Genomic DNA, 27393 nt, shown 5'->3' on the forward strand with positions numbered 1-27393 from the left:
TGTTCCATGTTCTGTTGAAAGCTGCCATTACCAAGAAAAGTTTACACACCTTGTAAGATTATTGTGCCCTGGGTGTTGTACTGCCCAATACTTTATACACAGGATTTCCTTGATGTGAGCGTTTTGTTCTTCGCGATGTTTTCAGAATATATGATGCTGCACATTTCAAAGCATTAGACAGGTACTTCGGACAATTAGCTTAAGTATGAAATGATTGTCCATTTTTTTTTTGTTTCTATACAAATAAAAGGCAATGTGTATATAGGTCGGTGTGTCTCCTCCATAACTGCAAAACTATAAAACTGAGCAGCCTGAAACTTTGCATGCAGACTAAGAAAACTCCAAGGAAGTGTACGAGTGAAAATTAGGTGTTTGGGTTCATTAAAACACCCCTTTCGAAGATAATTAATGGCCTGATTTAATTATATTGATCAGGCGATCGTCGGCCACCTGGCTGTCTGGAGTCTTAAGGCATTTCCTGGGTAACCTCGCTGGGGTCTGAAGCCGCCACGTTTTTTGGCCTGGATGTAAGCTCCCGATTTGAAAGTATCAGCAGTTTCGACTCCCCCAAAAAGTGTTGATTTGTCCAACTCGGACATTGCACGGGCGGTTCCAGGTGCATAGTTGTGTCGAGGGCTATTGGTAAACGCTTGCCAAGCCAGGCGTTCTGTTGCAGTGCTTGAGTGCCTAAGCCACTTACCGACCTGTACAGTGCAGTTCATGTCCTGATAGGGATGGACAGTCGACAGTTTACTACAAGGTAGAGGTATGTTTACAGCATACACGGACGTGGTACATATGGGTAGATTTGGATCTGGACGGACTCTCCGCAGGTATGTGGACGTGCCATGCCTTTTACAGGTGCCGTGGTGGCAAGGTTTCATCCCGTATCTTTTGGAGGTTCTTTAGGTTTTCCCTTGTTACCTTCGCATTCTGCGAAAGGTTATGTTTTGGTCGGCGTGTGTGTATGTATGTTTGTTTGTAATCTTGTGATTCGTATAACTCAAAAAGTATTAAACCGAATGGCATGAAATTTGGTGGGATGATTGGTTATTAACCAGGAAGCATTCGATTAGATTTTGGGATCGTTCAGGTCAAAGGTCAAGGTCATGAAAAGGTGAAAATCGTCTTTTTACGATAACACGGTCAATTTTTATTCAATTTGCATGCAACTAACGCCAAAATGTTCAGAATTCAACGCCTCATCTTGTGATATGCAATATAACACAATGACGCCTATACTCTTGTTACCGGTTAGGGGTCAAAGGTCAGGGGGGTCACGACCTTGAAAAATATGCAGTTTTTGTCATAACGCGGTCAATTCTTGTCCGCTTTACATGAACCCAGCACCAAAATGTTCAGAATTTAATGCTCAATCTTGTGACACAATGACGTCATAACACGTCACCGGTTGGGGTAAAATGTCGGGGGGGGGGGGTCACGCCCTTGAAAAATATGCGGTTTTCGGCATAACTCAGTCAATTCTTATTCGATTTGCATGAAACCAGCATCAAACGAGATTACCTTCTCTTGTTGAAACGTTGTATTCACCGAGCTTGCGAGTGAAGACTCGCCAAAACGACGCGAGTTGATTGTTGTTTAGTCCGTAACCCCCAAAAGTCGGGGGGGTCATGACATTATAGACATGTGGTTTGTGTCATAAGACCATTCATATGAAAGCAGTTCCCCACACTCATACCAAGAACAAAAAAGTAGTGGCGGCGAAGGTATGCGCTCTATGAGTGCCCGTTCTAGTTCTCATGCCTGTTTTGAAACCATTCAGTTATCGGATTTGCTTTACAAAGGTTAAATGTTTCTCTTTGTGAGCTTCAGAGCAAAATATATTTGAGAAGGCCTGATTACTGAACCGATTGCCGTATCAACGTATTTTCTAAATGACCGAGCCAATTTTTTTCCACCAATCACACGCAGCTGTTTATGATCATATCCTTGAAACATCTATATAAATGTAACGTTGCTCATCAGTGAAAGTTACTCAAGGTTTCTGGGTTGTATACAGTCCGTACTGTAGTCGGTAATCAAACTGACTCCAACCTGCCTCGGCCAAGCACGTGTGTGTGTGTGTGTGTGTGTGTGTGTGTGTGTGTGTGTGTGTGTGTGTGTGTGTGTGTGTGTGTGTGTGTGTGTGTGTGTGTGTGTGTGTGTGTGTGTGTGTGTGTGTGTGTGTGTGTGTGTGTGTGTGTGTGTGTGTGTGTGTGTGTCGTTGATTGATATCTACATTTGTGGGTTTCAGAATGTGCCCTGCCAGGGTGGGTATCAAAGTATCCCCCTTTATTTCAGTGAGGAGTCACAATTCATGGACCAAGCTATGAAGTTTTCTCTTTTCAAAATTTTATGTCGAGGATTCTCTTCAGAATCATTGCTGAGCCCCAGACAGCTTCCAACTGTAGTTCATTTGTAATAATATTCCTTGGGATGGTTTTTAGTTCACCTGTAAAGTAGTTCCAGAGAGCTTATGGGATGGCATGTCGTCCGTCCACAAATACTTTTTCTCAGAAACTACACATACGATTTCAATGAAATTTGACCACAACCTTAATCACCCGTGATGGCATTAAATAACAGAAAAACCGGGTCTGAAGGGGTCTACAGAGGGAGTTTACAGGGGGGGGAGTGGGTTTCCTCCCCAAAGAGGTATTTGCCTTCTTCTAAAACGATACACACAATTCTGATAATTTCACGACATCCTTCATCACCCGTCATGTACCAAAGTTTGTTCATGACGTTAGAAAATTCTGCTCAAGGGGATTTAAGGGGGTTGCCCCTCAAAATAAGTATTTGCTTTTTTTCTCCAAAACTACACATACAATTCTGATGAAATTTGACCACCATATTCACCACCCGTGATGTCCCAAAGTTTGTTCATGACATTAAAAAAAAAAAAAAATCCATAGGTATTTCCTTTCTTCTCCATTTTGTGGGTCATCCATACCTACCGGTGGTTGCCTTATCTTATCCAGCCACTACAAGGTGAGCGCCCAGGGGTATTGCTCCGATGTTTAATATCTCTGGTGTTTAATATCTCTCTAAGCCTGGTGTTGGCTCAGTGGTTTGGGTAGCGGCTTGGGATCCAAGGGTCCTGAGTTCAAGCCCCGTTGGCCACTGAATTAACACACCAGGGGGTTGACTCAGCCTGTCATCCTTCTGAGGTCGACAAATTGAGTACCAGCTTGCTGGGATATTTGAGCCATTCGAGGTCAGAAAATCATCTATGGCAGCGGGTAGATGAGGCACGAATTAGCGACTGCTAATATACTTGCAGAACGGTATGAAGTGCACTCTGCCTTAGGGGGGAGACCGGTTCAAGCGAACACCACAATCTACAATAGGACTGGCAACCACTGTAGATTATTTCTGCCATCGAGAGGCAAAATGCCCAAGTACACTCAATCAGATGATGATGATTATCTCTGTGTGGTTCTTTATCATCATTCCCTTAGCTCCAGCTATCACTGATACAACTTTGACATTCTTCAGCTTCCAGGATATTCTCAATTCATTCTTGAGGTTTTGGTGTTTGGTCATTTTCTTGATGTCTGCATCGTTTAATCCCAAATCACTGGTATTAACACCTCAATCAGCAAGGCATTCTTCTCTTTTTTTTGTACCCAAGTATGATAACTGGTTGCAATGTTTTGTTTTCGATGGGATCATTCGGTTGTATGTGAGCGGTTGGTACTTCCATGTTTTCAGTGATTGCTTTTGGTTCATGTTCCCACAAATTTTCTGGAACTGGGACAAAGTTTTTGCAGATTACTTTATAAACTCCGTTGTGTCATTGTGTGTACAGCTGTTCTGATATGAGAGTGTGTGTGTGTGTCATTGTGTGTGTGTGTGTGTGTCATTGTGTGTGTGTGTGTGTGTGTGTCATTGTGTCATTGTGTGTGTGTGTGTGTGTGTGTCATTGTGTGTGTGTGTGTGTGTGTGTCATTGTGTGTGTGTGTGTGTGTGTGTGTGTGTGTCATTGTGTCATTGTGTGTGTGTTTGGTCATGAAGCATAACATATCATTCTCTTTGCTAACTCCACCCCTCATTTTTTTTCCCCATACTCCTCTCTCACGGTATAGCTATCCCCACCTCCATCAGCAAAGTAATGGGTTGTATTTGTTAGTTAATAAACAAAACACACAATCAAAATGCAGTTTTTATAAATAATAAAAAAATTAACAAAATATTAACCAAGAAACCCAATTTTATCTTTGCAGGTAAGGTTTTCTTGTTTGGTCAATGAATCGTCCAAAGCAAAATGCATTTCTTTGCCAACTCGTTGTCCCACCTAGGAAAATGAGAAAGTTGAAGCATTTAGCTCATTTTACCAGCAGAGTGAAAAATACATTCTTTGAGCACAATATTTTCTGACAGGATTGTGAAGACGTAACGCACTTGCATTTGAGTCGTCTCGTCTGGGTTCAATCCCTGACCCGAGTTCAAGCTGTTCGATTGATGCTTCACAAAGTGTGCCGTCCGTCCAGCTGCATGTTCCGTCCACAGACAGTCGGACGTTAAAGACTACTGTAGCCCATGAATAGGAGGCAAAGTATTGCCAGCACCCTGAAAAAAATTGCAAATTTTGGCCAAATGCTGGAAAGCCAATTATCCAGTATACTCCTTGCCATGAGATTCCATCAGCAACAAAGCTACGTACATGGTTGTCGATTGGATTTGAATGCTCCATTCAAATAGCACATACACAAGGCCTTCGAAAAATAGCTTTGATTGGGTTTTGCTTGGGTTCATGACGTTCATCCTCCAACATTAAATGTTCATGATAGTTGTAAAATAAGAGTATAAACTTCAGGCACAGCAAAGTTGGGCTGAGCTCCAAGTTCTGACATGACTAACTTATTATTGGAGCATAACCTCGATTCGAAAAGCAGTCGATCACTACTTACTTGCACCATTTCAAAGATGCTCTCTGGGTCAAGACTGCTTGTACCTTCTTTCAGGAATGCTGTTAAGGTACCATCTGATCTCAAAGCCAGCAGCAGCTTTGCCAAACAACATGCCTCTTCCTCTGGCGTTGCATCGACAACAAACTGCTTTCCGATCTGTGAAAACAACACAAACTCAAAGTGAATGCAAAACTGCCACAAGATTCCCATTTACGCCACGCCTTCACGGCAAAAGGGAGCTGGGATCAGGCTGTATGCCTGGTGTTGGCTTAATGGTTCGGGTGGGGGGGCGGGCTTGGAATTCCAGGGTCCTGAGTTCAAATCCCACTCAGCCGTTGAATCAATACCAGGTGGGGTTGACTCTACCGATCATCCTTCCGAGGTCGGCAAAACGAGTGCCAGCATGCTGGTATCCTGCATCGGAGTGGAAACCTGTCCAGGATTGTACCCACTAGCCAAAGAGACTACTTTAGGCATCACCAATGCTCTGCACAGAGTATGGTCCCAATGGATGGATCAGGCTGCGTTACGTGTACGCCCACTCACACATGTCCGTTTGAAGGATGAAAAGCAACTCAGACACCGACTCGGGCAGAATTTGGTGGATCAACTACTTGAAGTGTACACGATGGTGGGAGAAGAGGAAAATACAATGAATGTAGATAAACATTGTGTGCAGTAGCAGCCTTTGGATACGGTTCAGGTGTGCAGGCCTTGTCTAACGGGATGTGCAGTGTTATATTTTGCCCGTAAGAGTCAAACAGAAAAGGAATTTGCCAGTAAAACTCATTTTAAATTTTGCCGTCGAGGTGACCCGGGGGACGGGTGGCATTGTTGCCAAAGCAGCAACAACCGAACGCGCAGCACTCACCTTGTTCAACGTCACAAAGCAAGGGACGTTTGTCGTATCAAGTTGCGTGCAATCGAATGGGTTGTCAGATAGTTCAATCTCCGAAATCCCTTCCTCATTCTTTGACACTTCCACCTTCGGAATTCTACACCCGACGAAAAGGTCTTGGGTCAGCATCAAGGGCAAGGATGCAAAAGCAAATGCATTATATTTCTTGGGAAGCAAAGAAGCTCAATGGCATCAACATCACCAATCTCGTTAAATGTTCGCCAATCACTTTGCATATGCAATCATGAGATCATGCTTTTGTTGCAGCAAGTTTCACATTTTATTGTCTCTGCGACCGAAGGTGGACAGAGGTTATATTTTCACAACTGTTTCTCTGTGAGCATAATATCTCAACAAGTTATGGACGGATTCGGACAAAACTTGGTGGACAAGTTGGGTGCGTGACAAGGACGATATCGATTTGATTTTGATGAAGATCCAGATCCGGATCTACATACGAGAATTTTTAGTTTTTACAAGTGATTCTTCACCGTTGAGAGACGAGGCCAAAAAATGATATATAGCGTGACATTTCAAAAAGTTGTGGATGCATCATGACAAAACTATGTGGATGAGTTGGGTAGTTGACGAGAACAAGCCGATTCGATTTTGGTTCAGGCCCAAACTTAATGTTTTCGGAAAACCCGTTTGGCTATCAGGAGAGCAACTCATTAACAAGCGATTTCCAAAATTAGTCAACCTCGGGTTGGCCACAAAACCCAGCTTGGTTCTGAAGTGTCAAGGCTGGTGAGTTGCAGTTTGGAAACCCGGTTTGTTTAGAGCACTAATTATACTATCAAATGTAGTGCCGTGTGGTGGAGCTGGCAGATAGTGGAACTATGGTGTCAATTGTGAATGATGGATCATTTTCTGGATAGTCCATTGTTATTTTTTCCTCTAGATAATGGGTGTTTCCATTATTTGGATTTCCAGATAAGAGAGGTTCGACTGCATTCCACAGAGCGTTTCTATGAAGACTTTTTTTTCCATATTAGAGGAAGTTTGATTGCATCAAAAAAGGAATAGGTTGGAATAAAGTTGGTTTTGAAGAGTAATAATGAAGCCTTGTTATTGAGTCAGCACCGAAGGTGAAGGAGGTTAACGTTTTCACCCCATTCTGTCTGTTTGTTTGTTTGTTTACAGGATATCTCAAAGTTGTGGCCGGATCCAGATGAAATTTTGTCGACAGGTTCGGTGTGTGACAAAGACGAACTGATTAGATTTTGGTGAAGATCCAGATAATATAATTTTTTAAGTGATTCTTCACCATCGAGAGATAGGGCTAAACCGATATCCAGCACGATATCTCAAAATGTTGTGGACGGATTGGGTGTGTGACTATGACGAGTTGATTCAATTTTGGTGAAGATCCGAATCCAGATCTGGATACGAGAGTTAATTAATTTTTATCGTGATTCTTCACCATTGAGAGATAGGGCCAAAAAAAAAAACGATATAGCAGAGATGCCAACTTTTGGAAATCAGAATTAGGGAGGAATTTCAACCGACACCAAATTATGTGCGCGAAGCGCACATCTCGAGCGCGGAGCGCTCGACCCTTGCGCCGGGGTCCATGGCCCGCCTTAGGGCCCTGGAAGCTCTGGGGTTCTAGATGCTCTCTAGTGCCCTCTGAGCCCTATTTTGGAGCATTTAACATGTTAAGAATTCCCACTTTTTGAACAAAAAAAGGGGAAAATTGTGCACTTTTTAATGTTACGTGTATGTTAATATTAGTAAGTTAGGGGACAATGAAAGATTAACAAAAAGCACAAAAGAAGCAATATTTTTCTTACCTTACTGGCTGGTACTACTGCTGCTTGCTTTTTCCATGGCAGCTTTGCTGAGTGACAGCTGTGTGGCTCTTTTAGCCCTTCTGATTATGTCTTTGCTGTATTCTCTCTGGTAGCAAGGGGTGCTATGAGCTAGTTTTTCAATTAAGAGAGCTTCCAGGGTTTTGACACTCAAATTGGGACGAAATTCAGTATGATTCTTCCGTACAAGACTGAGTGCCCGCTCACATGATGCGTTCGAATGAGGAATGACCAAGATTCCCTTCATCACTTTGCTCAAATTAGGATACTTCTTGGCACCAGTGCAGGGATCTGTGAGCTGTGAAATCCGATGCCACTGCTCATCCACTCTCACTGTCTCAGTAGCAATTGTAGCTATGGAGGCGTCTGCCTGGTAGTGAGCGAATTCACTCTCAAGACTGTCTATGTCACTATCACCGCCACTGAACAGACAGGGGAATTTCTTGATGAAAAACTCCACACAGTCAAACCCCACTTCTTGGTGTAGCTTAACATCCAGCACCTGAGCATGCTTGGCTAATTCATCATCTAGCGGCCAGGTTTTGAAGATGTAATTGCAGGCTTTCACATAATATGAGCGAACTGCACTGAAGAAACCTTGGATGTCTGACTCACTCAGAGTGAAGGTGGATTTCTTGAGACTCCTTTGTTCCCTTATATACAGTTTGGCATCATTCCCAATCATGAGGTCCTCATCATTCTTCTGATGATTTCTGTCAGAGAAGGGTACATTTACCAGAGCAACCGATGACACCGATGGTTTCAAAAACCGTACGAAGATATCTTTCAGAAGACCATTCAATTCAGAAGACCAGAAGACCAAGATCAGGAGATGAATACAGGGTTCGTCTCTTTGGAGCAGAAGATTCCCCTTCTCAAAAAGCTTGTTAGCATATCAAAGGAAGAAACAATAGAGTTTTGTTTGTGGAGACAAGAACATCCTGTTGACACGTTTTTCTCTAGATTCCTGCACAGTGTTTGAGGAAGACGCGCTTTTAGTTGTAGAACTCGAGTACACTGAGCCGCAGGGCGATCACACTTGCGTTTACTGCCAGCAGAAGAGGTCAGACTCGTAGTACCAGATCCAATTTTACGTTTGAGGAGAGAGCTTGAGGTAGGTGCAGCCAAGGAAGAAGACCTCTGATTCGAAGGTTTTGCTGAGCTTCTATCAAGTGATTTGGCAAAAGCAGAACTTAACTTGGGTCCTTCTTTGCCTGTAGATGGGACTATCACAGTCTTTCTCGACTCTGAAGGGATCTGCTTTGTAAATGAACGTGATGAAGGGCCGGTGATGCTACCTGCTCTCAGCATTGGTTTTGGTGCTGTCCCTGCTGTCTTCTTCGCAGCAGATACTGCAGTGGTAGTGGTGAATGCTGCTCCACTAGTGCTTGATCCTGCAGTGCCAGTACTGGCAGTAGATACAGTGCCGTCCTTCTGCTCGTTGTTAGAGTCTTGGCTACAGTTGGTTGCATTTTTCTTCGTACTTCTTCTTTGAAGAAGAGGGCGAAGTGGCTCCCACTGTTCAATCAGCCTGTCTAGGCACTGACCAAGGGACAGCCACCTTGTTGCGACATGCTTCAGAATCTTGTGTGTCGGGGCATCACAGAGTTCTTGCAGTGCTTTCACTCCTTTGACGCGTTTACTACTTTTGTCCAAGTAGTAGTAAATATCGATGAGAAAGTCATCTAATTCAATGGGTAAGGCCTGAGCCGCCTTCTTGGCCGTATTGTGCATCATATGGCAAGGGCATCCCATGATGTAGCACTCTGGATTTTGTTTGTGGATATAAGCAGCGACTCCTTTGTGCTTGCCCACCATGACAGAGGCATTATCAGCACAAAAGGAAACACAATTTCCCACGGAATTTTCCTGTCACTGAACTCATGATCAAGCAGTTTGAAAATGTTTTCTCCAGTGGAATCTTGTTTGCACGCAGGCAAACTTAGCAAACCTTGCTTCACAATCCCAGCACTGTTGTCATAGTACGAAATCAGGACAGGATATAGCTGGGCCTCACCACTGTCATTGCTACCGTCTGTAGCTAGGCTAAATGGAGCTAGTCTAGCAATATCGGCAATAGATGAAGCAGTAACATTTGACAACTCACCAATTACACTGGTCAACAACAAATTTGTTGTCTGCATTTTTTAAGCTGATTTAGGACGAATCTGATGTGCTGAATCCAAAACTCACATTAGTTTTGTTCAATCAGGTCAAGTTTTTGAGATATGGCCACATGTCGTTTTTTACATTTTTGTTCACATGTACGCATGTGTGGAGCATTTTAGAAGAAGTTGGTGGGGGTAAAATGTCATGTCAAATAATTGTTTTGATTGGAAATAATTATTTTAATGACAAGAAGTATTCAGGTACGATAGTTCTAGGTGATTATGTCGAAAAGGGATCAGTTTGAAGTCATAAAACCTCAAAATCTTCCAAAATTGGTGAGGCAAAGCATAAAGTTCGTGGATCAAAACTAAAGTTAATGGGGCAGATTTTGTAATAATGTGATACAAAAAGTTGTATTTCTTGAAATAACGAACTCTGAAGAATGTACACAATACCTACATGCGCCAATTTATGACATGCGCTTCTGCTCAAGCTTGGAGTGCCACAGTACGAACCCAAAGATTGGAGACTGTTCATTGACAGCAGCAAGCGATCACTGAAATGTGTTCTGCTACACAACGGCAACCAGTTTGCCTCTGTACCCATCGCTCACTCGACTACACTGAAGGAGAAGTATGAAGCGGTGAAGTACGTGCTGGAGAAAATTGGTTATGATCAGCATAAGTGGTTTATTTGTGTTGACCTGAAGATGGTGAACTTTTGTTGGGACAACAGTCTGGCTTCACCAAGTACCCATGTTTTCTGTGCATGTGGGATAGTAGGGACCGTGCTCAGCATTACACGAAGAAGGACTGGCCTGTGCGGGAGGAATTGGTGCCATGCAAAGAAAGGAACGTCATCAACGACCCTCTGGTGGACAGAGACAGAATACTCTTCCCACCGCTGCACATCAAGCTCGGCTTAATCAAGCAGTTCACCAAGGCTCTGGACAAAGATGGTGACTGCTTCACTTACTTGTGCCAGGCTTTTCCAGGATTGACCATGGAGAAGTTGAAAGCTGGCATCTTTGATGGTTCTCAGATCCGTCAGCTCATCAGAGATCCAGAGTTCAAAAACTCAATGAACGAAGTGGAACTGGAAGCGTGGAAGACATTTGTTTTGGTAGTGAAGAACTTTCTTGGCAACAATAAGGCCAGAAACTATGCAGAACTTGTCAACAACATGCTGACTGCTTTCAGAAACCTGGGCTTGCAACATGAGCATCAAGATGCACTACCTATTTTTCACATATGAACCGGTTTCCTGAGAACCTGGGTTCAATGAGTGACGAGCAGGGGGAGAGATTCCATCAGGACATGAAGGAGATGGAGACCAGGTATCAGGGTCGCTGGGACGCAGTCATGATGGCTGACTACTGTTGGAATCTGAAGAGAGACCTCCCTGCCGCTGAACATTCCAGGAGTTCGAAGAAACGGAAGTTCAAGCCCTGAAGTTTGAACAGTGGTGACGCAACATGCAATTTACTTGTACTTACCTTTATCAATGCCCACCATTCAGATGACAGTAATCGATGTTTCTATCATGTAATCAATAAATGTTGTTGGCAAAACATTTTTTTTTCTTAAAAACATGTTTAGGATGATATGTGTTGACAAAAATCAGCTGATAATGCCACAAATATGTAATTGATTTTGTCACAAGATCTGATTTTTTCAAATCAACTTAGCACAAAAACCTGACCTGATGGAGAGAAACGGATGCCATTTCCTGATTCAGCAGTGCCAGAATACCCTAATTCACTTGTAGAAATCTAGACAACATTCAGAAAGTAAAAAATTGTTGACCAGTGTTCTTTTTTTGTTCTTTTTTTTTTTCTTTTTTTTTCTTGCTTTTTGTTCTTGTTTTTTTTGTTTTTTTTTTTGTTCTTGCACATCTTGCAAGTTTTTGTTCTTGCACATCCATACTTTGAAGCAACTTTTGAATCTGGAAACATCTTTTGAAATAGAGGTCCAGCATGATCTGAGACTGATATGGGCAAGTTATGTTCCACAATAAATCCACTAAAGAGAAGTTCCGCTCGGGTAACATCCTCTTCCTCGCTTGTCCCTTGTTTGGTGAAATAATTCAGAAGTGTACCGGTACTCGTGCTCGAAGATCTCTCCTTTGCAATGTCTGTGTGCCGTTTGCTTCCAACGTGCTTCCGAATATCATCGCGACCTCCGTGCTCAACTGAAATATCAACGCTGCATACTGTACAATACGCATGATGAATTCCTCTTTCAGACTTTCGAATACACGGGTATTGGAGACTGTATTCGGTCTTGTACTTCTGAGACCATTTCTTGGTCTTCGTAAGCTTCTTTTCTGCCATTTCGTAATCAACATCGAGGGCTTGAAGCATCGGTAACTTCGAAGTCGATGTTCCACAGCTGCAGCGCGACTCGTAGAACTCTAGCGGCTGTTAAATTAAACACCGCACGGTGGTCGCGACCGCCGGGCTGGTACGGGGCCCAGCTGCATGCAGTGAGCGTATCGCATGCATATACACTGTGCATACATACCGCATGCACTGTATTGCACACATACCGCATGCACTAAATCTCAGTGCATGATCGCATAAGCGAGATCCAGACCCAATGTTTCGCTGCTCCTCATTTGAATTTGCATTTTTTTTACGTACAATTTGGTAGCAGCGAACGTTATGGAGTTACCACATGCTATACGTAGCAGACGATGCTTTTCATTCAATTCTCATACTAGTACATTCTGATTAGTGAACAGTGCAAAAATATCAAAATTTCGGGAGGATAAGGATAGTGATCGTAAGGGCGGGAGTTTGGGTGAATTTTCGGAAGCCTCCCGATGAAATCGGGAGGGTTGGCATTGCTGGATATAGTCCTGTATAGCAGGATATTTCAAAAATGTATTCGGCCCGATACGTTCTCGTGGATCAGGCATTACGTGGCGGAGGTACGTGCTCCACCGAGCGCCCTACTAGTTGCCTCTGCCACCGAAGGTGGAAGGATGTTTTGTGTTCACCCCTGTGTGTTTGTTTGTGTGCAAGATATCTCAAAAAGTTGCGAATGGATCCGGATGAAATTGGGTGGGCAGCATGGGGGTGTGACAAGGACGAACTGATTAGATTTTCATGAAGATCCAGATCCGGCTACTGGAATTTTTAAAGTGATGCATCATCATTGAGAGATGGGGCCAAAAATGATACATAGCATATCTCAAAAAGTTGTGGACAGATTGGGACGAAACTTGGTGGACATGTTAGGTGTTTTACACGGACAAATTGAATAGATGGTGAAGGTCCGAATCCAGATCTGGATGAGGATTTTTTAATCTTTAAAGTGATCTTTCACCGTTGAGACACTGGGCCAAAAACAATGCATCGCATGATATTTCAAAAAAAAATTATTGGGCCCAATATGTTCTACTGGATCAGGCATTGCGTGGTGGAGGTGGTATGCTCTCCACCGAGTGCCCTTTTAGTTTAGTGATGCAACGCCCTGCCGAAGAAGCACCAATCGGGCAATATATAGTCAGTTTGGGAATCAAACCCAGGATATACAGCTCGAAGGTCAAGTGTGCTACCGCTGCAGTTTCCTGGTAGAGACTTCTATATAACGAGGCCTACACAAGTAGTACCACCATGTTACACATTCCTACTACTTTTCATGTCAAAAGCTTCCAATTGGCCTGTCGTTTGAGGAATGCGCACAACACATTTGGAAGGGTCGTAACAACAGGATCAAGAGAGTTCAAGTGTATACTGTCCTTAACTTTCAATAAAATTATGATTTCAAAGATTGTTTAAAAATACAACACTCAATTTAAAATAAGTTGTTCCTCGATTATAAAACTGACATTTACAGACATGAACAAATTGCTTAGCCCCACTTTTCACTTCACGAGTGTGGGGTAACAAGAAGAATCATCTACATTCAAATGCAGCACCAGGTTGTGGGGTAGCATCATTGGCTGAGGGCAGGAATTAGTCATTTGTTCAGGGCGTTTGTGATGAATGGCCTTCTCGTCTGCAAGTTCACCAACCAATGCTGTCAGACGAGACGCCAGTTTAACGTTCATCCGAGCGACGGCACGCATACACTGCCTGTCGAAACCCAGGCGAGACAGCGTCGAGGGGGAGTGTGCGTACCTCTAATCTAGGCAATCCTATCGGCCCAACAACAAAAACAAGAAGTCGTCACGTGGTAGCCTGACGAAAATCATGCAACCGTCATCACCTTGACCTTTGATAGTTGGGGGGAAAAAAAATAAAAAATAAAAAATAAAAAAAACAACATTAACAGCCTCGTTCTTGTCTTTCGGAATCCTCTGGTAGTTTGACAAAGCCAGCTGAAAGCGTTCGTGAGTTATCGCACTTAGTAAATACCGAGCCACAAACAATAAATAAATAAGGATTGTTCAATTTTCGGCAAAATAAACCCACAAAGCACAAATGATCATCCGTGATCGTTGCAGGGCTCGGAGTGACGATTGATGCAAATGGTCGGAACTCGTAATCTCTTCCGATCTAACAAGACTTATCAACTGCGGAGAGATCAAGCACGCGCTGATGATCGACACTAGATAAACATTAGGCACCGTCACGTCCGATGAAGGCGAAGAATGAAAGCAGCTTTGGTGTAATCAGTAGTCACCTGGAAGCGAAAGATCTTTAAAAACTGTATTTAAGGACAAGGTCATCGAGGCGTAAAAGCCAAGGCAATCACCTTGTGTCATGAAGAGCTGCTTTCACTGCCAAGGAAGCAGTGTCGAGCATGTTCCCTCCATATTCCAAAATCTGAAACGCAGATGAGGCAACAGGTAGGTGGAGGTGTCCAGCGAAAGCAATTTTACATTATCGTACAAATCAATGCGAAAATTTTTTTTTATTTTATTCTTGAAGCGAGAATGCTTTGCACTGCAACCGTGACACCACCGAGCAACGGCATACCGACCTCAACGTAGCGAGAGATCAAGAATGAAAAAGGGACACGCGGGATGGATGGATTCTAACGCACCAGCACGTCGACGTAGAGGATCCAGCAATGCTGCCCGGGGACGATGCACATGTTTTGGCGAGGGACGCAGCTCGAGTTGTTGAAGGCACGATGCAATGCATTTGTTATCATCGTGGCAAGTTCATCACCGCCACGTCCTTCAAACTTGAGAGAGGCGTTGGCAGAGCTGTTAAAGTACAGAGGAAGGAAGAAAAAATAAATAAATAAATAAATAAATAAACTAGCTGTACCTCAACGAGGTGCTCCGGCTATTTTAAAGTCAACGCAGGAACAAACAAAAATGGATGAGGGGGAGAGGGAGAACAAAATCACAATAACCTGGAAAACAGGAGTGCTCAGGAATGGGGGTTGTTTGAGGTAGAAGAGATAATGAGTTTGGACGGGACATGACCTGAAGTGGCGGTGAACAGCCGTGTTGAAGCCCTGGAGGGAAGAATGAGACCCGACGAGCTCAGCAAACAAGCGTTATCCACAAAGTACTTGCTCGACCGCTTACCAATTGACGAAGAACTCCACACATCCCTCCGAGGGCGAGTCGAGCTTCGGGGCACCCATCTCCACCTTCACGCCAACCAGCACGTCACTGCTGCCCTGCTCACAAAAAAAAAATAATAAATTTCAATATCCCCAGGAAATATTTCGCTCAGGTAGAACAGCAAGGTGATAGCGAGCCTTTTATTAAAAATTAGTGGATACACGGTTTCTGTGCCTCCGTGGGACAATTGTCCGTCTGGATGTGCATGCGGAGAAAATTTCTGTTACCATGACAACTCAAGAACCGTTTTATGGGATTGGCAAAAGTATGAGCTATTGAACTGGAATACAAAGATGAACTGGTTCGATTTGGGGGTTCAAAAGGTCATGTGGGGATCCAGAGGGAGGGAGGGAGGGAGGGAGGGAGGGGGTCGGTCCAGAGGGAGGGGGTCGGTCCAGAGGGAGGGAGGGGATCCAGAGGGAGGGAGGGAGGGGTCGGTCCAGAGGGAGGGAGGGAGGGGTCGGTCCAGAGGGAGGGAGGGAGGGGTCGGTCCAGAGGGAGGGAGGGAGGGGTCGGTCCAGAGGGAGGGAGGGGGTCGGTCCAGAGGGAGGGAGGGGGTCGGTCCAGAGGGAGGGAGGGGGTCGGTCCAGAGGGAGGGAGGGGTCGGTCCAGAGGGAGGGAGGGGGTCGGTCCAGAGGGAGGGAGGGGGTCGGTCCAGAGGGAGGGAGGGGTCCAGGGGGGAAGGGGGTCCAGGGGAGGGAGGGGGACACAAGTGGCAGGGGGTCCATAGGGAGGGAGGGGGACACAAGTGACAGGGGGTCCATGGGGAGGGAGGGAGGGGTCACAGGTGACAGGGGGTCCAGGGGGAGGGAGGGGGACACAAGTGGCAGGGGGTCCATAGGGGAGGGAGGGGGACACAAGTGACAGGGGGTCCATGGGGAGGGAGGGAGGGGGACACAAGTGACAGGGGGTCCATGGGGAGGGAGGGAGGGAGGAGGACACAAGTGACAGGGGGTCCATGGGGAGGGAGGGAGGGAGGAGGACACAAGTGACAGGGGTCCATGGGGAGGGAGGGAGGGGGACACAAGTGACAGGGGGTCCATGGGGAGGGAGGGAGGGAGGAGGACACAAGTGACAGGGGATCCATAGGGAGGGAGGGGATCCATGGGGAGGGAGGGAGGGGGACACAAGTGACAGGGGGTCCATGGGGAGGGAGGGGATCCATGGGGAGGGAGGGGGTCCATAGGAGGGGAGAGAGGGGACTTACGAGTCGCACTCTCGCCGAGCCGTTCGTGTTGGACACGACATCGAGTTCGAGCTCCAGCTGCCGGTAGTCGATGTGAGCACGTCCATCGCAGCGCACACCGGCCTGACGGAACACAAACAAGGCTCGGTCGTCACAAATGGTCACACCGGACACAGTAACGCCAAAGAACACGATCCCGTGAAAACGTCCTTATACACGTCGTGAGATCGGACGTGGCCCTGGAACATGCGTTACCTGAACACCGTGAGCGATGTAGGCGCGCTCAGCATCGCTCAAAAGGGTCAACGACATGATGGCGAAAAACAAGCTCGAATGGACTTTGAAATCACCGGAACGAGCGAGAAACCTCACGGGAAACGGATCCCTTTCGCAAACGACTCGCGACAAGTGAGAACGCTCATTATTCCCTTTTATCTGTTACACGTGACTGACATGTCCACACTTCATTGCGTGTTTCAACGTAAATTAGTGACACTAAAATACAGATCACAACACCGAATAGAGTACCAAGTAAGTTAGTGAGTGACAAGCCGGCAGGGAAAAAAAAAAAAACGAGGATTAAACTGCCGTAGACACTGACACTCGTTACACCGTCATGGCCGACAATATGTGCGTGAAAACAAACCAGTTCGTGATTACCTCATTTCCTGTTTTGAAAAAAATAACGGAAATACAGAACTATCACTACCCAGCATTCACTACCTAATGGTTTGGCTGAATCGACAGGGAAGACTCGTGAACGTGAGATCATCAATGTCGTGGAGAATTGAAAGTGAACGGGAAGCTGAATCAAGCTATTCTGGACAATGGGAATCACGTGAAACAAAGGGTGCCAAGTGGGGTCTGGCACAAACGCACAACGAATAGCAATGCCGGCGGGGGGGGGGGACACGCACAGGGCACACGACTGGCCATGAGAGGCGAAAGTTCCTCAAACCACAAAAGATTAACATTAAACGGTTGGAAAGGCCAAGAGCTGGTTGTTGGTTTAAGATCTTAAGGTCTTGAGTTCAAGGCTCTGTCGAGCTGTTGGATTAACACCAGGAAGGGTTGACCCACTCGGCTTGTCATCCTTCCGAGATCGGTAAAAATGAGTACTTGCGTAAAGGCGACAGGGGCACTGCATCAGCAATACAGCTGTGCCTCCAGAGAATAATGGAGCCAAATAGCCACAGGCTGCACCTGAATACATTCATCACCTCCAAAGCTTGTCACTCGTGCACATCAGGACTGGACCTCTTTGTAAAGATCCCTTCCACAGAATGGACAACCAACCCTCTGGGTTCTACTTCGTGGGGCCTCAGGTGTATCCCCTTCCAGATGTTCTCGGATTCGGTTTCCATTTCCCCTCGTATTCTGACTTCTGCGACAGATTTCCAGTGCTTTGGTGATTCTGTACAGCTCAATCCAACAAGTACTTCCAAGAGAAGAAGCAAACAAGATGAGGTGGAGATCCTTCAAAACATTGTCAATGATTCTTCACTCTTGGGCCTCACTGTCAGCATGATCCTTCTTGGGCGAAACCACATTTCGAAGTTGGCCACCAAAAGCAGCCGTCAAGGGAAGTCCTACCTTGGCACACCTGAACTTTTATCCAAAAGGCCGTCATCTACAGCTTGATGGAGTACTTCTCTCCCCCTTTGGGATGGCACCCCTGCCCTGCCTCGCACAGCTTCACGCCATGGAGACCAAAGTGTTCAAGATCACCAGAATCTCCTGGGATCAATCCGTCTCGTAGCCTATCGCCTTCCCATCGCAGACAGATCGTTGGCCTGTCTTCTGCCATCTCCCTTCTGGTCTGGCATCCTCCCCTCTTTGTGTGCTTTGCCCACCTCCCCCGAGGTTTCTGCAGGGTTCATGCGGTCCACCATCAACCCCCTTTCGATGATACTCCCCAAATCCAGAATCACTGCTACTCTCCACTCATTCGTTCCTATTTTTCCCCACCTCTGGAACCAACCTCTACAGTCTAAGTTATCTTCACCCTCATAGTCTTCAAGACAGCTGTTCACCACCATCACAAGTCATGATATTGATATAGCCACACAACCGGTCCAGGAATGATGGAATCACGTGGGCAGTCTGCACTAAACCAGGGCCTTCCGTCCCAATACCTCGTGAAAGGGCAGAATGCCGACCCAGGGTTACGTGGTCACACGGTGCGCCAGTCAGATGTGTAACCGAGCGGCTGGTTACGATGATCCACCGGACATTAGTTTTACCCAATTGTGCGCCTTAAGGGTGCCGATTATGAAAACAACCACTCAGACGGCAAGAATGGAGGCCAAGCAGGAGTAACAGTTCTTCTTCTTCTTCCTCTTTCGGCTGCTCCCCTTAGGGGTCGCCACAGCGGATCATCCGTATGATCGACATCGTGATTTGGCACATGTTTTACGCCGGATGCCCTTCCTGACGCAACCCTGGTCACCTCTTACGACACAGGGATATGGTACACTTATTTTAACCAGGGTATACACCGGCCCAGTACACTGGTACTCATTTCGCCGACCTCGGAAGGATGACAGGCTGAGTCAACCCCCTGGTGTATAAATTCAGTGGCCCAACGGGGCTTGAACTCAGGACCTCTTGGATCCCAAGCCGCTGCCCTAACCACTGCGCCAACACCAGGCTTCAGGAGTAACAGTTCATGGGTTGTTATTAAAGCAAAAAAAAACAAAACAATTTTCCCCCAAATTACCCACAATGTGATCCCAAGCAATGCAAATTTCTTGACAGTTCTTATCTTGGAGCACGTTCACTCACGACAAGAACACAGTACAAACAATGAAAAGAGCAATCAGAGATTGCAGACCCTCGTCAGGACTTGTTTTGTGTGGTGTGTTTGTGTACTGGTGTGTTTAGTAATTAATAAGAGACAGACATAACTAGAACTGCCACTTTATAACGACTGGCAGTGATGACCGGGTATCAAGACGTCCCGCTTTGATCGGACACCTGACCCAAACCCATGACGTTTATCATTCAATTGAATTCAGAATTGGATTAAATTAAAATAAATTATGAGCCTGGTGTGGCTCAGTGGTTAAGGCGGCGGTGGCTGAGGATCCTTGGGATCCTGAGTTCGGTCCCCGCTCGCTGCTGAGTTAGCATGGGGGGGGGGGGGTTGACTCAGCCCGTCATCCTTCTGAAGGTCGGCCAATAAATCCCTCTCCTCTGGTGAAGGTAACGATGACGCCAAGTGGATACTTTCAAACCCGGAGGTAAGCTGTGCAGGAGTCCCGGAGCAGAGTTCTCAGGAACTCTGCACAATCCGGCGTAAAATCTCCTCAAGATCCCGAACAGCTCAAGGCTTCCTCAAAGCCATTGTTGCTTTTGGTGTTTAAATGTTCACAGCTGTGATACAATCAGCCACACACATTCAGACACCCAGGAACTCTCCTTCCTCCTGTTGTTCCTCCAAACCGCTGTCTCTCGGTTTTACGGCTCTCGTCCAGTGCAGCTTCCTCCCAAATGTGCCTCTCTGCATCAGCTGCCTCAACCACTGTGCCTCTCTGCTTAAGCTGCATCGTCACAGGCCACAAACCTCCACATCGCTCCCGCTCTTTCCAACTAACGGAACTGCATGCAAGATCAACCAATAAATCACGAGCAAGCTCTCATGGTGATGCTGACTGCAGACTTCTTCAATGGAGATTGGCCAAGTACATCAGCCCCTGCGGAGAGGCTAATGGCTGGCTATTTCAATGCAGATGCGACACACCTGCACATTATGATGGCTTGAGCTGTAAAGCTCTCATGTGAGCTTTGTAAAGACATGTAAACAGAGAATGAGAACATTAAAAACGTACAACCAGAGGTTTCAATTCAATCGACGAGGAAAAAACAGAAGGGTCAGGAAAACAAACATCTCACTGAACATATATGCAACACATAGCTATTACACAAATAATACATCACACTTATTTAAACAAATGCTAAGAAATAACCATCGTTCTATTAACCCCTAAAATCATTCCCACAACAATATTTTCAACTCGTTACCCCTCCAGAGCTCCTTTCAAATTTCCAGTCTTTCATTCCATCTTGTCCACGCTGCACATCCTCCATTATCCCTCATCTCTTATTTGTCCAAGTTTCCCTCTATTTTGTCCCTCAAGATGATGGACATCAATTACATCAATTGTGTCCACACCCCCCCCCCTCCACCCCCTTTTTCTGCTGCTGTTTTTTTTTATTTTGTTCTGTTTAGTCCTGATCCGTTCTCAGTGGGTTGTCACCGTGCAAGTGATGTGGGCTGTCACCGTGCAAGTGATGCGGTCCTTGGGTTAAAGTCCCCGGTTGAGTCAGAATTTTTTTCACACCAGCGCCACACAGGAATATATTCTTTTATTGAATTTCTATATTAGCCTTATCTCCAATACATCTACACATACGATGCATGATGTTGGCCAGTATAAAGCTTGCAGTGTTAGTGTGAGAAATTTCTGAGGATGTCCCAAAAACTCAATAGCTCAGTGGGCTGTCACTGTGTGAAGAGTTGCTTGAGTTTGAATCCTGCAGTCAGAATTTTCACACTAGAGACTAGACCTTTGCAGGAATTTATTCCTGGTTATTATTATTATCTATCTATAATTCCAGCAATGTGTGTGTGTGTGTGTGTGTGTGTGTGTGTGTGTGTGTGTGTGTGTGTGTGTGTGTGACCGCCATTTCTCGACGACCGCCGGTCTGATCTGATTGAAACTTGCCAGGAATATGGCCGGGGTCCCGCGGATGTGCCTTTTCAAGGTTTGATATTAATCGGACGAGCAGTTCCCAAGTTACGGCCATTTTATTGCTTTTTTCAGTGTTGGAAAGGTGTATGTATTGCAGCTGAAGTGTCGTTCCACCTTATCATGCCATTTTTTCCCAAAGATATCTCAGAATAATAACAGCATATTAATAATAATAATAATAATAATAGCACAATAATTGGCAGTAATAAAAAGAATAACGTGATACAATGACGAATGTCTGTCAACCAATAACGACCTATATATTGTCTGTCAACCAATAATGACCAATGACGTCTGTCAACCAATAACAGGAAATGGTGCTATGACATCACAATTAATGTTTATATATTTAAATTTTTTCCCAAGGGTTTGAAACCTGTTTTTTTTTTTAATTGTTGTGCTTGGCAGCCATTTGTGATAACATTTACAGAGAGAGAGGGGCGAGAGAGGAGGGGGGAGAGAGGGGAGGGAGAGAGAGGAGGAGCAAGAGAGGAGGGGGCGAGAGAGGGGAGGCAAGAGAGAGGGAGAGAGGGGCGTCACAATTCAAGAGAGGTGGCGAGAGAGGGGGCGGCGAGGAGAGAGGGGCGAGAGAAGGGGGAGAGAGGGGAGGGAGAGAGGGGGCATCACAATTCAAGAGAGGGGGCGAGAGAGGAGGGGCGAGACTAGGGGGGGAGAGTGAGGGGAGAGAGGGGGGGAGAGAGAGGGGCATCACAATTCTTCTTCTCTTCGTTTGTTATGACGTCACAATTGACGCGGGGACCTGAGTGTTTCCCAGGTGTTTCCCAAGTTATGGCCATTTATGATACGGTTGGTCCGATCTAATTGAAACAATGCCCCAATCCAGTCGTTGTTTACGAGAGCAAAGGAACGAAGCTGCACATACTGGCACGCACCTACCGGCACGCACCTACGGGCCCGCACTAGTATATATAAATCACAACCTTGTTCACTGTGCTTCAGTTCGTGACTTCTTCCTTATATAGATTTATCAAACACTTTACCAGAATTGGCATCTCCCCCACAACAAAAATTAGCTCCACAGCCAATTAACCTGCCTCGACAGCACGATGTGCCTAATGGCACGAGAGGGAAATTCAAAGAGAAAAGAGTTTCCTGAATCCCCCATGAATAAAGGACAAAAATAAACAACTAATAAACCGTGGTGCATTATAACCCCTCCAACACCTGTTAAACATGACTTGAGCTGGCTCAGTGTATCGTCTTAACAATGTAATGGGTGCAAGTCCTGAAGTTCTTCATAAAATCAGAGAGAAATGAATGATTTCCAGATTCCATATCCCCTTTGGCTACTTCTCCCAACCCAAACCATAGCACACACATGAATATGAGAGATAAATGTCAGGTACATTAGCTACATTCCAACACTCCCTTAACATTAACCACAGCTTGTAGTTTATAAATTTGCACTTGGTCCTGCATTAAAAGGTGGAGAAAGGAGTTTTTGGAGCGGCGGTAGAAGAAAAATAATGAAGTGCATCAAGCTGATAGCCTTGCATCTGTTGAACATACACCATCTTCTGATGAAGTGACATTTGTTCACGAAACCAAAAATTTCATCGGAGCAAATCGATGGGATGGTCTCGTATTTCCCAGCAACCTGCAGCGTTCCTGCTCTACAGATCTATCAGGCCGAGTCGAGTCAATCCTGGAAGCGAAAGCAATCACCAATAATCTTCCACACAGACTCCTGCGCCGCCAGCAGGAACGTTTGCGTGAACAAACGTCGTCGATTCCCTTCAAACTGGACTGAACCTCCTGCCACAACCAGGACTCCATGGCCTGGCCGTACGTGTTCTAGGAAATGGAGAGAAAGGTAAATTACAATGGAGGAGCTCTCACTTCACAGAATATAAACCACAATCCGAGTGTCAGCAACATGTTGCATTATGCAGTCGTTCAATTCTTACAATCATGGCCAGGGCATACCACAAAGAAGATAATGACATGCATCAAAATAAGAGTTCAATCGACCAATGAGTTCTGATTGCTGACATCAGTCGATCAGCCTCACGGCCATGTGGATATGTATGTCAAGTGTACCAGGAGCAGTTGAGCAGAACACTATGAATGAGTGAAGGGAATCTCACAGGTTTTCCAATGATCAGTTTGAAAGATCAGACAAAACTACTAATAAAAATAGAAGTTTTAATAATAATAAAAAACAAGTACCGAGTTCATAATTCATCAAATTCTATATTTTTCCCCAAAACAAAAATCATTTTAAGCTGAAATTGAAATTCAGACTTATCGACGATGACAGACGCCTGGTGGCTAAAGGGATAAAGTGCTATGCTTAAGATTCTAAAGTGTTGAGTTCAAATCCCTGCCGGTTAGTTTAATCGACACCAGATAGGGTTGACTCAGCCCGTCATCCTTCCGAGGTTGGCAAAATAAGTACCAGTGTGCTGGAAACAGGGGCATTGCATCATCGGCATCGCTACGCCCACAGAAAATGACAGATTGTCCCGAACTGGACGGCTCTGACGACGTACTGTTGTGGGCCGGGGTTCGGTGGCGATGAACGACCACTTGGTGGAGCAGTGGAGTCGTCTCCCACCGACCACCCGGAATTTAGGTCGTGACTCTCGGACAACTCCGAAAGGTCACGGGTCACATCGAGGACCATGGTCGCCAATATTTTGACGGCGTGAGGTAGGGTCCACTTGTCCAATTCCAATTTACCTCAGTACTCACGCCGTCCAACTACCGGGGAAACCGCACCCTCCGCCGACTTTGTCCGAATCGAGTCGCTATCACCGACTCGGATCCGGCGTAATCGAGCGGGAGTTACCAAAGCCACGCCGGACCAAATGAACAATTTACGGCACGAACGGCCTTACTATTTCTCAATACGCACCTTGCTAGGCCAATGAAGGAAAGCACAGAAAACGAGCTGGTACATTTAACTGGGGTTTATACATAACAATAATCGGGGAGGGGGACACAGAGCAGAGTTATCATGAATAAAAGGCAGGCAATGTACAATGAGCAAAGGAAAGCACTTACACAATTTCTACTTACAGACTGGGCCCACGGACACACACACACACACACACACACACACACACACACACACACACACACACACACACACACACACACACACACACACACACACACACACACACACACACACACACACACACACACACACACACACGAAACTGGACCTGTGGGTCTTTAATCGGTAGAGCCGGGCAGGGGTACCTGTCCCGCCTCGTGCGGTCACGCCGACCCGAACCACCACGGTGGGACTCGAACCCACGACCCGAAGTCCACGGCCCTGGTTGCTCGGTCACCAGACTTGCCCTCCAAACGACCGCAGACCGCTCCAACCACAACCACGACCGTCTGCAGAGCCCTTGTCGACAACTACTCAGCCACGACGACAGACTGCTCAGCAATCGCCACAATCTCCTCTCTACCGAACCCTGGTCCGAACAACCACTCTACTCTACTGAGGTGGGAGGGGTCTCTTCTCCTCGCCACTCGCCTCCTGATTGGACGAGGGGTTGTCGGATGACTCGTGGTCACCTCCCGATTGGCTGGGCGTGCGTGTCATGCTCGCCCTTCGCTCATTCGCTGGAGGAAACGTCCATGCCCTGCCTTGGGACGGAGCCTCGATCTGAGGTGAAGGAGGCTCCGCCCACGCCTTCAGCCAAAAACACGTGGGCAAGGGCGACCGGGTCGAGTGCGGGACAGTAGCGTTGTTGTTGTGGATGTAATAAACCTGACAAAAAATATAACTTGTAGCGCACACACAAAATTCCCATTAGACAGAAGGAATGCTTCTAACTACAAACACATACTTAGCGAAATAACTAAGCTATGGGGATTCTGGCTGTCTGTGTGCACATGGCTTCCAGATTCGTAACAGTACGACGTCACAAATGATCGCAACCTCTTACCAGTCACGGCGATGGACTTCGGCGTACAATTCAACCTAGCCGTAGCTGACTTAGTCGACCAGGTAACGCAAGAAGTGGTTGCAGAAATCAAATCAAGATGTGGAGACTACATCATGGAGCTGTTGATTCAACTCAGTCAAAGATTGCCTGACAACGCCTGACTTTTGGAAGACTTAGCTCGTTAGGTCCATCAACAATCCTTTCACCCGATTCAAGCAAGCATCCAAAGCTATCATCACAAGCATTCTTATCTCTGTATGAAGGAGACATTGCAGCCTTGGAGACAATTCAACAGACTTTCCGTGTGTCAATGGGATCATTCTTCAGCCACCTCCGTTGGGACATTTCATGCAAAATTGCTCAACACAGAGACGCCTCTGACACGTTGGATTTTGTCGAACTTGCATCGTTCATTCTGAGAATCATCTGCCTGCCCTTCAGCAAGGCGGCCGTCGAGAGAACCTTCTTTCAGATGAAGCTTCTCAAGACGGAGCTCAAAAATCAGATGGGCCAAGAGCTGCTCAAAAGCATCTTACACGTACAAGCGTACATGAATTGGTATCAAATATGCTGCAACAGATTTGAACCCACCCCTGCAATGATTTGAGAGTTTACAAGTGATATCTACATGGACAGTGTAAACCAGGCAGGAGATGACAAAATTCATACATTCCAAGACTTGGGGGCCTTGGCCTCTGATGATGCCTTTTCATTCTGCTGTGGATTCTAAACTACACGCATGGATGTAAATTGTTACGGCTGTGGAAATTCGCAGAACACCATAAAGGTTCCTCAGATCAGTTATCCCGGTAAGTGAGTGTTCAGATAGGTTTCGCCACCGTTGTTTAGAGGGCTGTGATCCTTTGAGGTAGGTTTTTCTTTCTCTATCGTTATTTTGAACCGACATATCTCGCCCACCATTACAACAACCACCACCAACTACGCCACAACGCCAACCACGCAACAATCGCCACAACACCACCACCACCACGAAACCATCTTCGCCACTACGCCAGCTTGCAAACGCCATCCTCCACAGACCACGCCACGACCCTTTCCACGTCGAAAGCCATCCGAGGGCACCAAGTGAAGGGACCAAGGAAGGAACTGCGATGACGTGTGGGTTTTTTACCGCCTTTTTTTCTCCGAGGCTGGTGTGACGAGAAGGGCGAGGCGGCTCGCTCGCGATTGGTGGATACGAGGAGTGAGGCGGTCGGAGTTGAGAAATGCCCCTTTTCGAGAAGCTTCTCGAAGGGAGGCGGAGCCAAAACGGGGAGGGGCGAAGGGCGGAGCCCCAGGCTATATAAGGCGGACAGCCGCGAGCCTTCCTCCTCTTCGTTGGCGCTCTCCTCTTCGTTGGCGCTCTTCTCCTGGTCTGGTCTTGTCTTGGTCTCTTGGTCTCTGGGTCTGTGGAGCGACCCGTTCACCTTAGGCGTGGGTCGGTGGAGAGTCCGGGCGACGTACTGGAGACGCGGATGGGAGGCGCAGCTCTGCCGACTGTGGGGCGCGAACCTGCGCGTCCGTGGAGGAGAGTGCCAGAGAGAGCTCGCCGACCAGAGGCACCTCGAGGGTGCAGGTTACCTGCTACGGTCTCGCGGGACCCGTTCGGTCTCCCAGGTCCCGTGTCATAAAGACCCAAGTGGTCCAGCCTGACCCCCTTGTCTGTGAGGGGGTCTTTTCTTGTGTTTCTTTTGGGTTTTTGAATGAATGTTGTCGTGGCGCCGTCTGTTAAGTAAAACCTGTGTAAGTGACTGTGCATGTACATTCTCATTGTAGTCGGTGGTAACGCTTTCTATTTGTTGCTTGTACATACGTGCATGACTTCCTGGCTGTACATACGTGCTTAGTTGTAATAAATGTCCTTGCTTGTGAAATGTATCCCGTTCGTTGCGTCTTCTATTCCCCATTGAAAATGCCATCTTGCATCGCGGAATAATTAGTTGGGTTTTAAACACCCGGTAAGGAGAATCGGATCCGTCGAGGTCGGTGATAATATCCGCTCGGTTATCGCTGTAGAACGGAACGAACCACTTAAGTGGTTCGTGTCCCAAGCCGACCTGCGGCGAGGTACGGCCCCTCAGTAGGTTACCCGCGCGAGTACTTAGGTATTTCGATATTCGGCGAGTGACCCTATTTCGCGCGGGTAGAATGCGGACTGGGCTGTGGTGAGGTTAAACCCCCACCCGTGACTGGTTTCTGGCGATAGTTCCAGGAGGGTCACGACTGAATCGTCCGTCCGGTGGGCGACGCGGTCGCTATTAGTG

The 27393-nt window shown here is 46.4% G+C and overlaps 2 protein-coding genes across 5 annotated transcripts in view; both read right to left on the minus strand.

Annotated features, from left to right (window-relative positions):
- Nucleotides 1-4149: 4149 nt before the first annotated feature.
- On the minus strand, nt 4150-17004 carry EXOSC7 (exosome component 7). Of its 3 annotated transcripts, none has more exons than XM_085845245.1 (8): nt 16702-17004; nt 16468-16569; nt 15222-15316; nt 14726-14891; nt 14435-14505; nt 5785-5908; nt 4914-5069; nt 4150-4297 (listed from the first exon to the last, which is right to left on the minus strand). In XM_085845245.1, exons 1-8 carry the CDS (start codon nt 16756-16758, stop codon nt 4196-4198), a joined length of 873 nt encoding a protein of 290 aa, XP_085701371.1. In that variant the 5' UTR covers nt 16759-17004; the 3' UTR covers nt 4150-4195. The 3 variants fall into 3 exon arrangements, with proteins under 3 accessions (XP_085701371.1, XP_085701373.1, XP_085701372.1); XM_085845246.1 differs by lacking the exon at nt 4150-4297 and adding an exon at nt 4424-4572; XM_085845247.1 differs by lacking the exons at nt 16468-16569; nt 16702-17004 and having other exon boundaries at nt 15044-15302.
- A 3793-nt stretch (nt 17005-20797) lies between these two features.
- Nucleotides 20798-27393, minus strand: part of LOC147016529 (NTF2-related export protein 2-like) — a 28105-nt gene continuing 21509 nt past the window's right edge. For both annotated transcript variants that reach the window (XM_085845248.1, XM_085845250.1), the window contains exon 5: nt 20798-23015. In XM_085845248.1, coding sequence (XP_085701374.1) covers nt 22861-23015 — 155 coding nt within the window. In that variant the 3' untranslated portion in view covers nt 20798-22860. The remainder of the gene's footprint in view (nt 23016-27393) is intronic.

This window comes from Eptatretus burgeri, chromosome 11 (assembly GCF_056783735.1).
Source record: "Eptatretus burgeri isolate ZD-2024b chromosome 11, Ebu_testis_v1, whole genome shotgun sequence".
In the NCBI taxonomy this organism is placed as follows: Eukaryota; Metazoa; Chordata; class Myxini; order Myxiniformes; family Myxinidae; genus Eptatretus; species Eptatretus burgeri.

Bases quoted from the DNA above. Each gene is read 5' to 3' on its own strand.
- EXOSC7 (XM_085845245.1), bottom strand. From the start codon at position 16,758: ATGTCGTTGACCCTTTTGAGCGATGCTGAGCGCGCCTACATCGCTCAC. The intron at 14,506-14,725 runs GTGCGTTAGAAT...TCTGCGTTTCAG, and splicing joins TCCTCTACGTCGACGTGCTG to ATTTTGGAATATGGAGGGAA. The intron at 4,298-4,913 runs GTAAGTAGTGAT...TCATTTTCCTAG, and splicing joins GCATCTTTGAAATGGTGCAA to GTGGGACAACGAGTTGGCAA.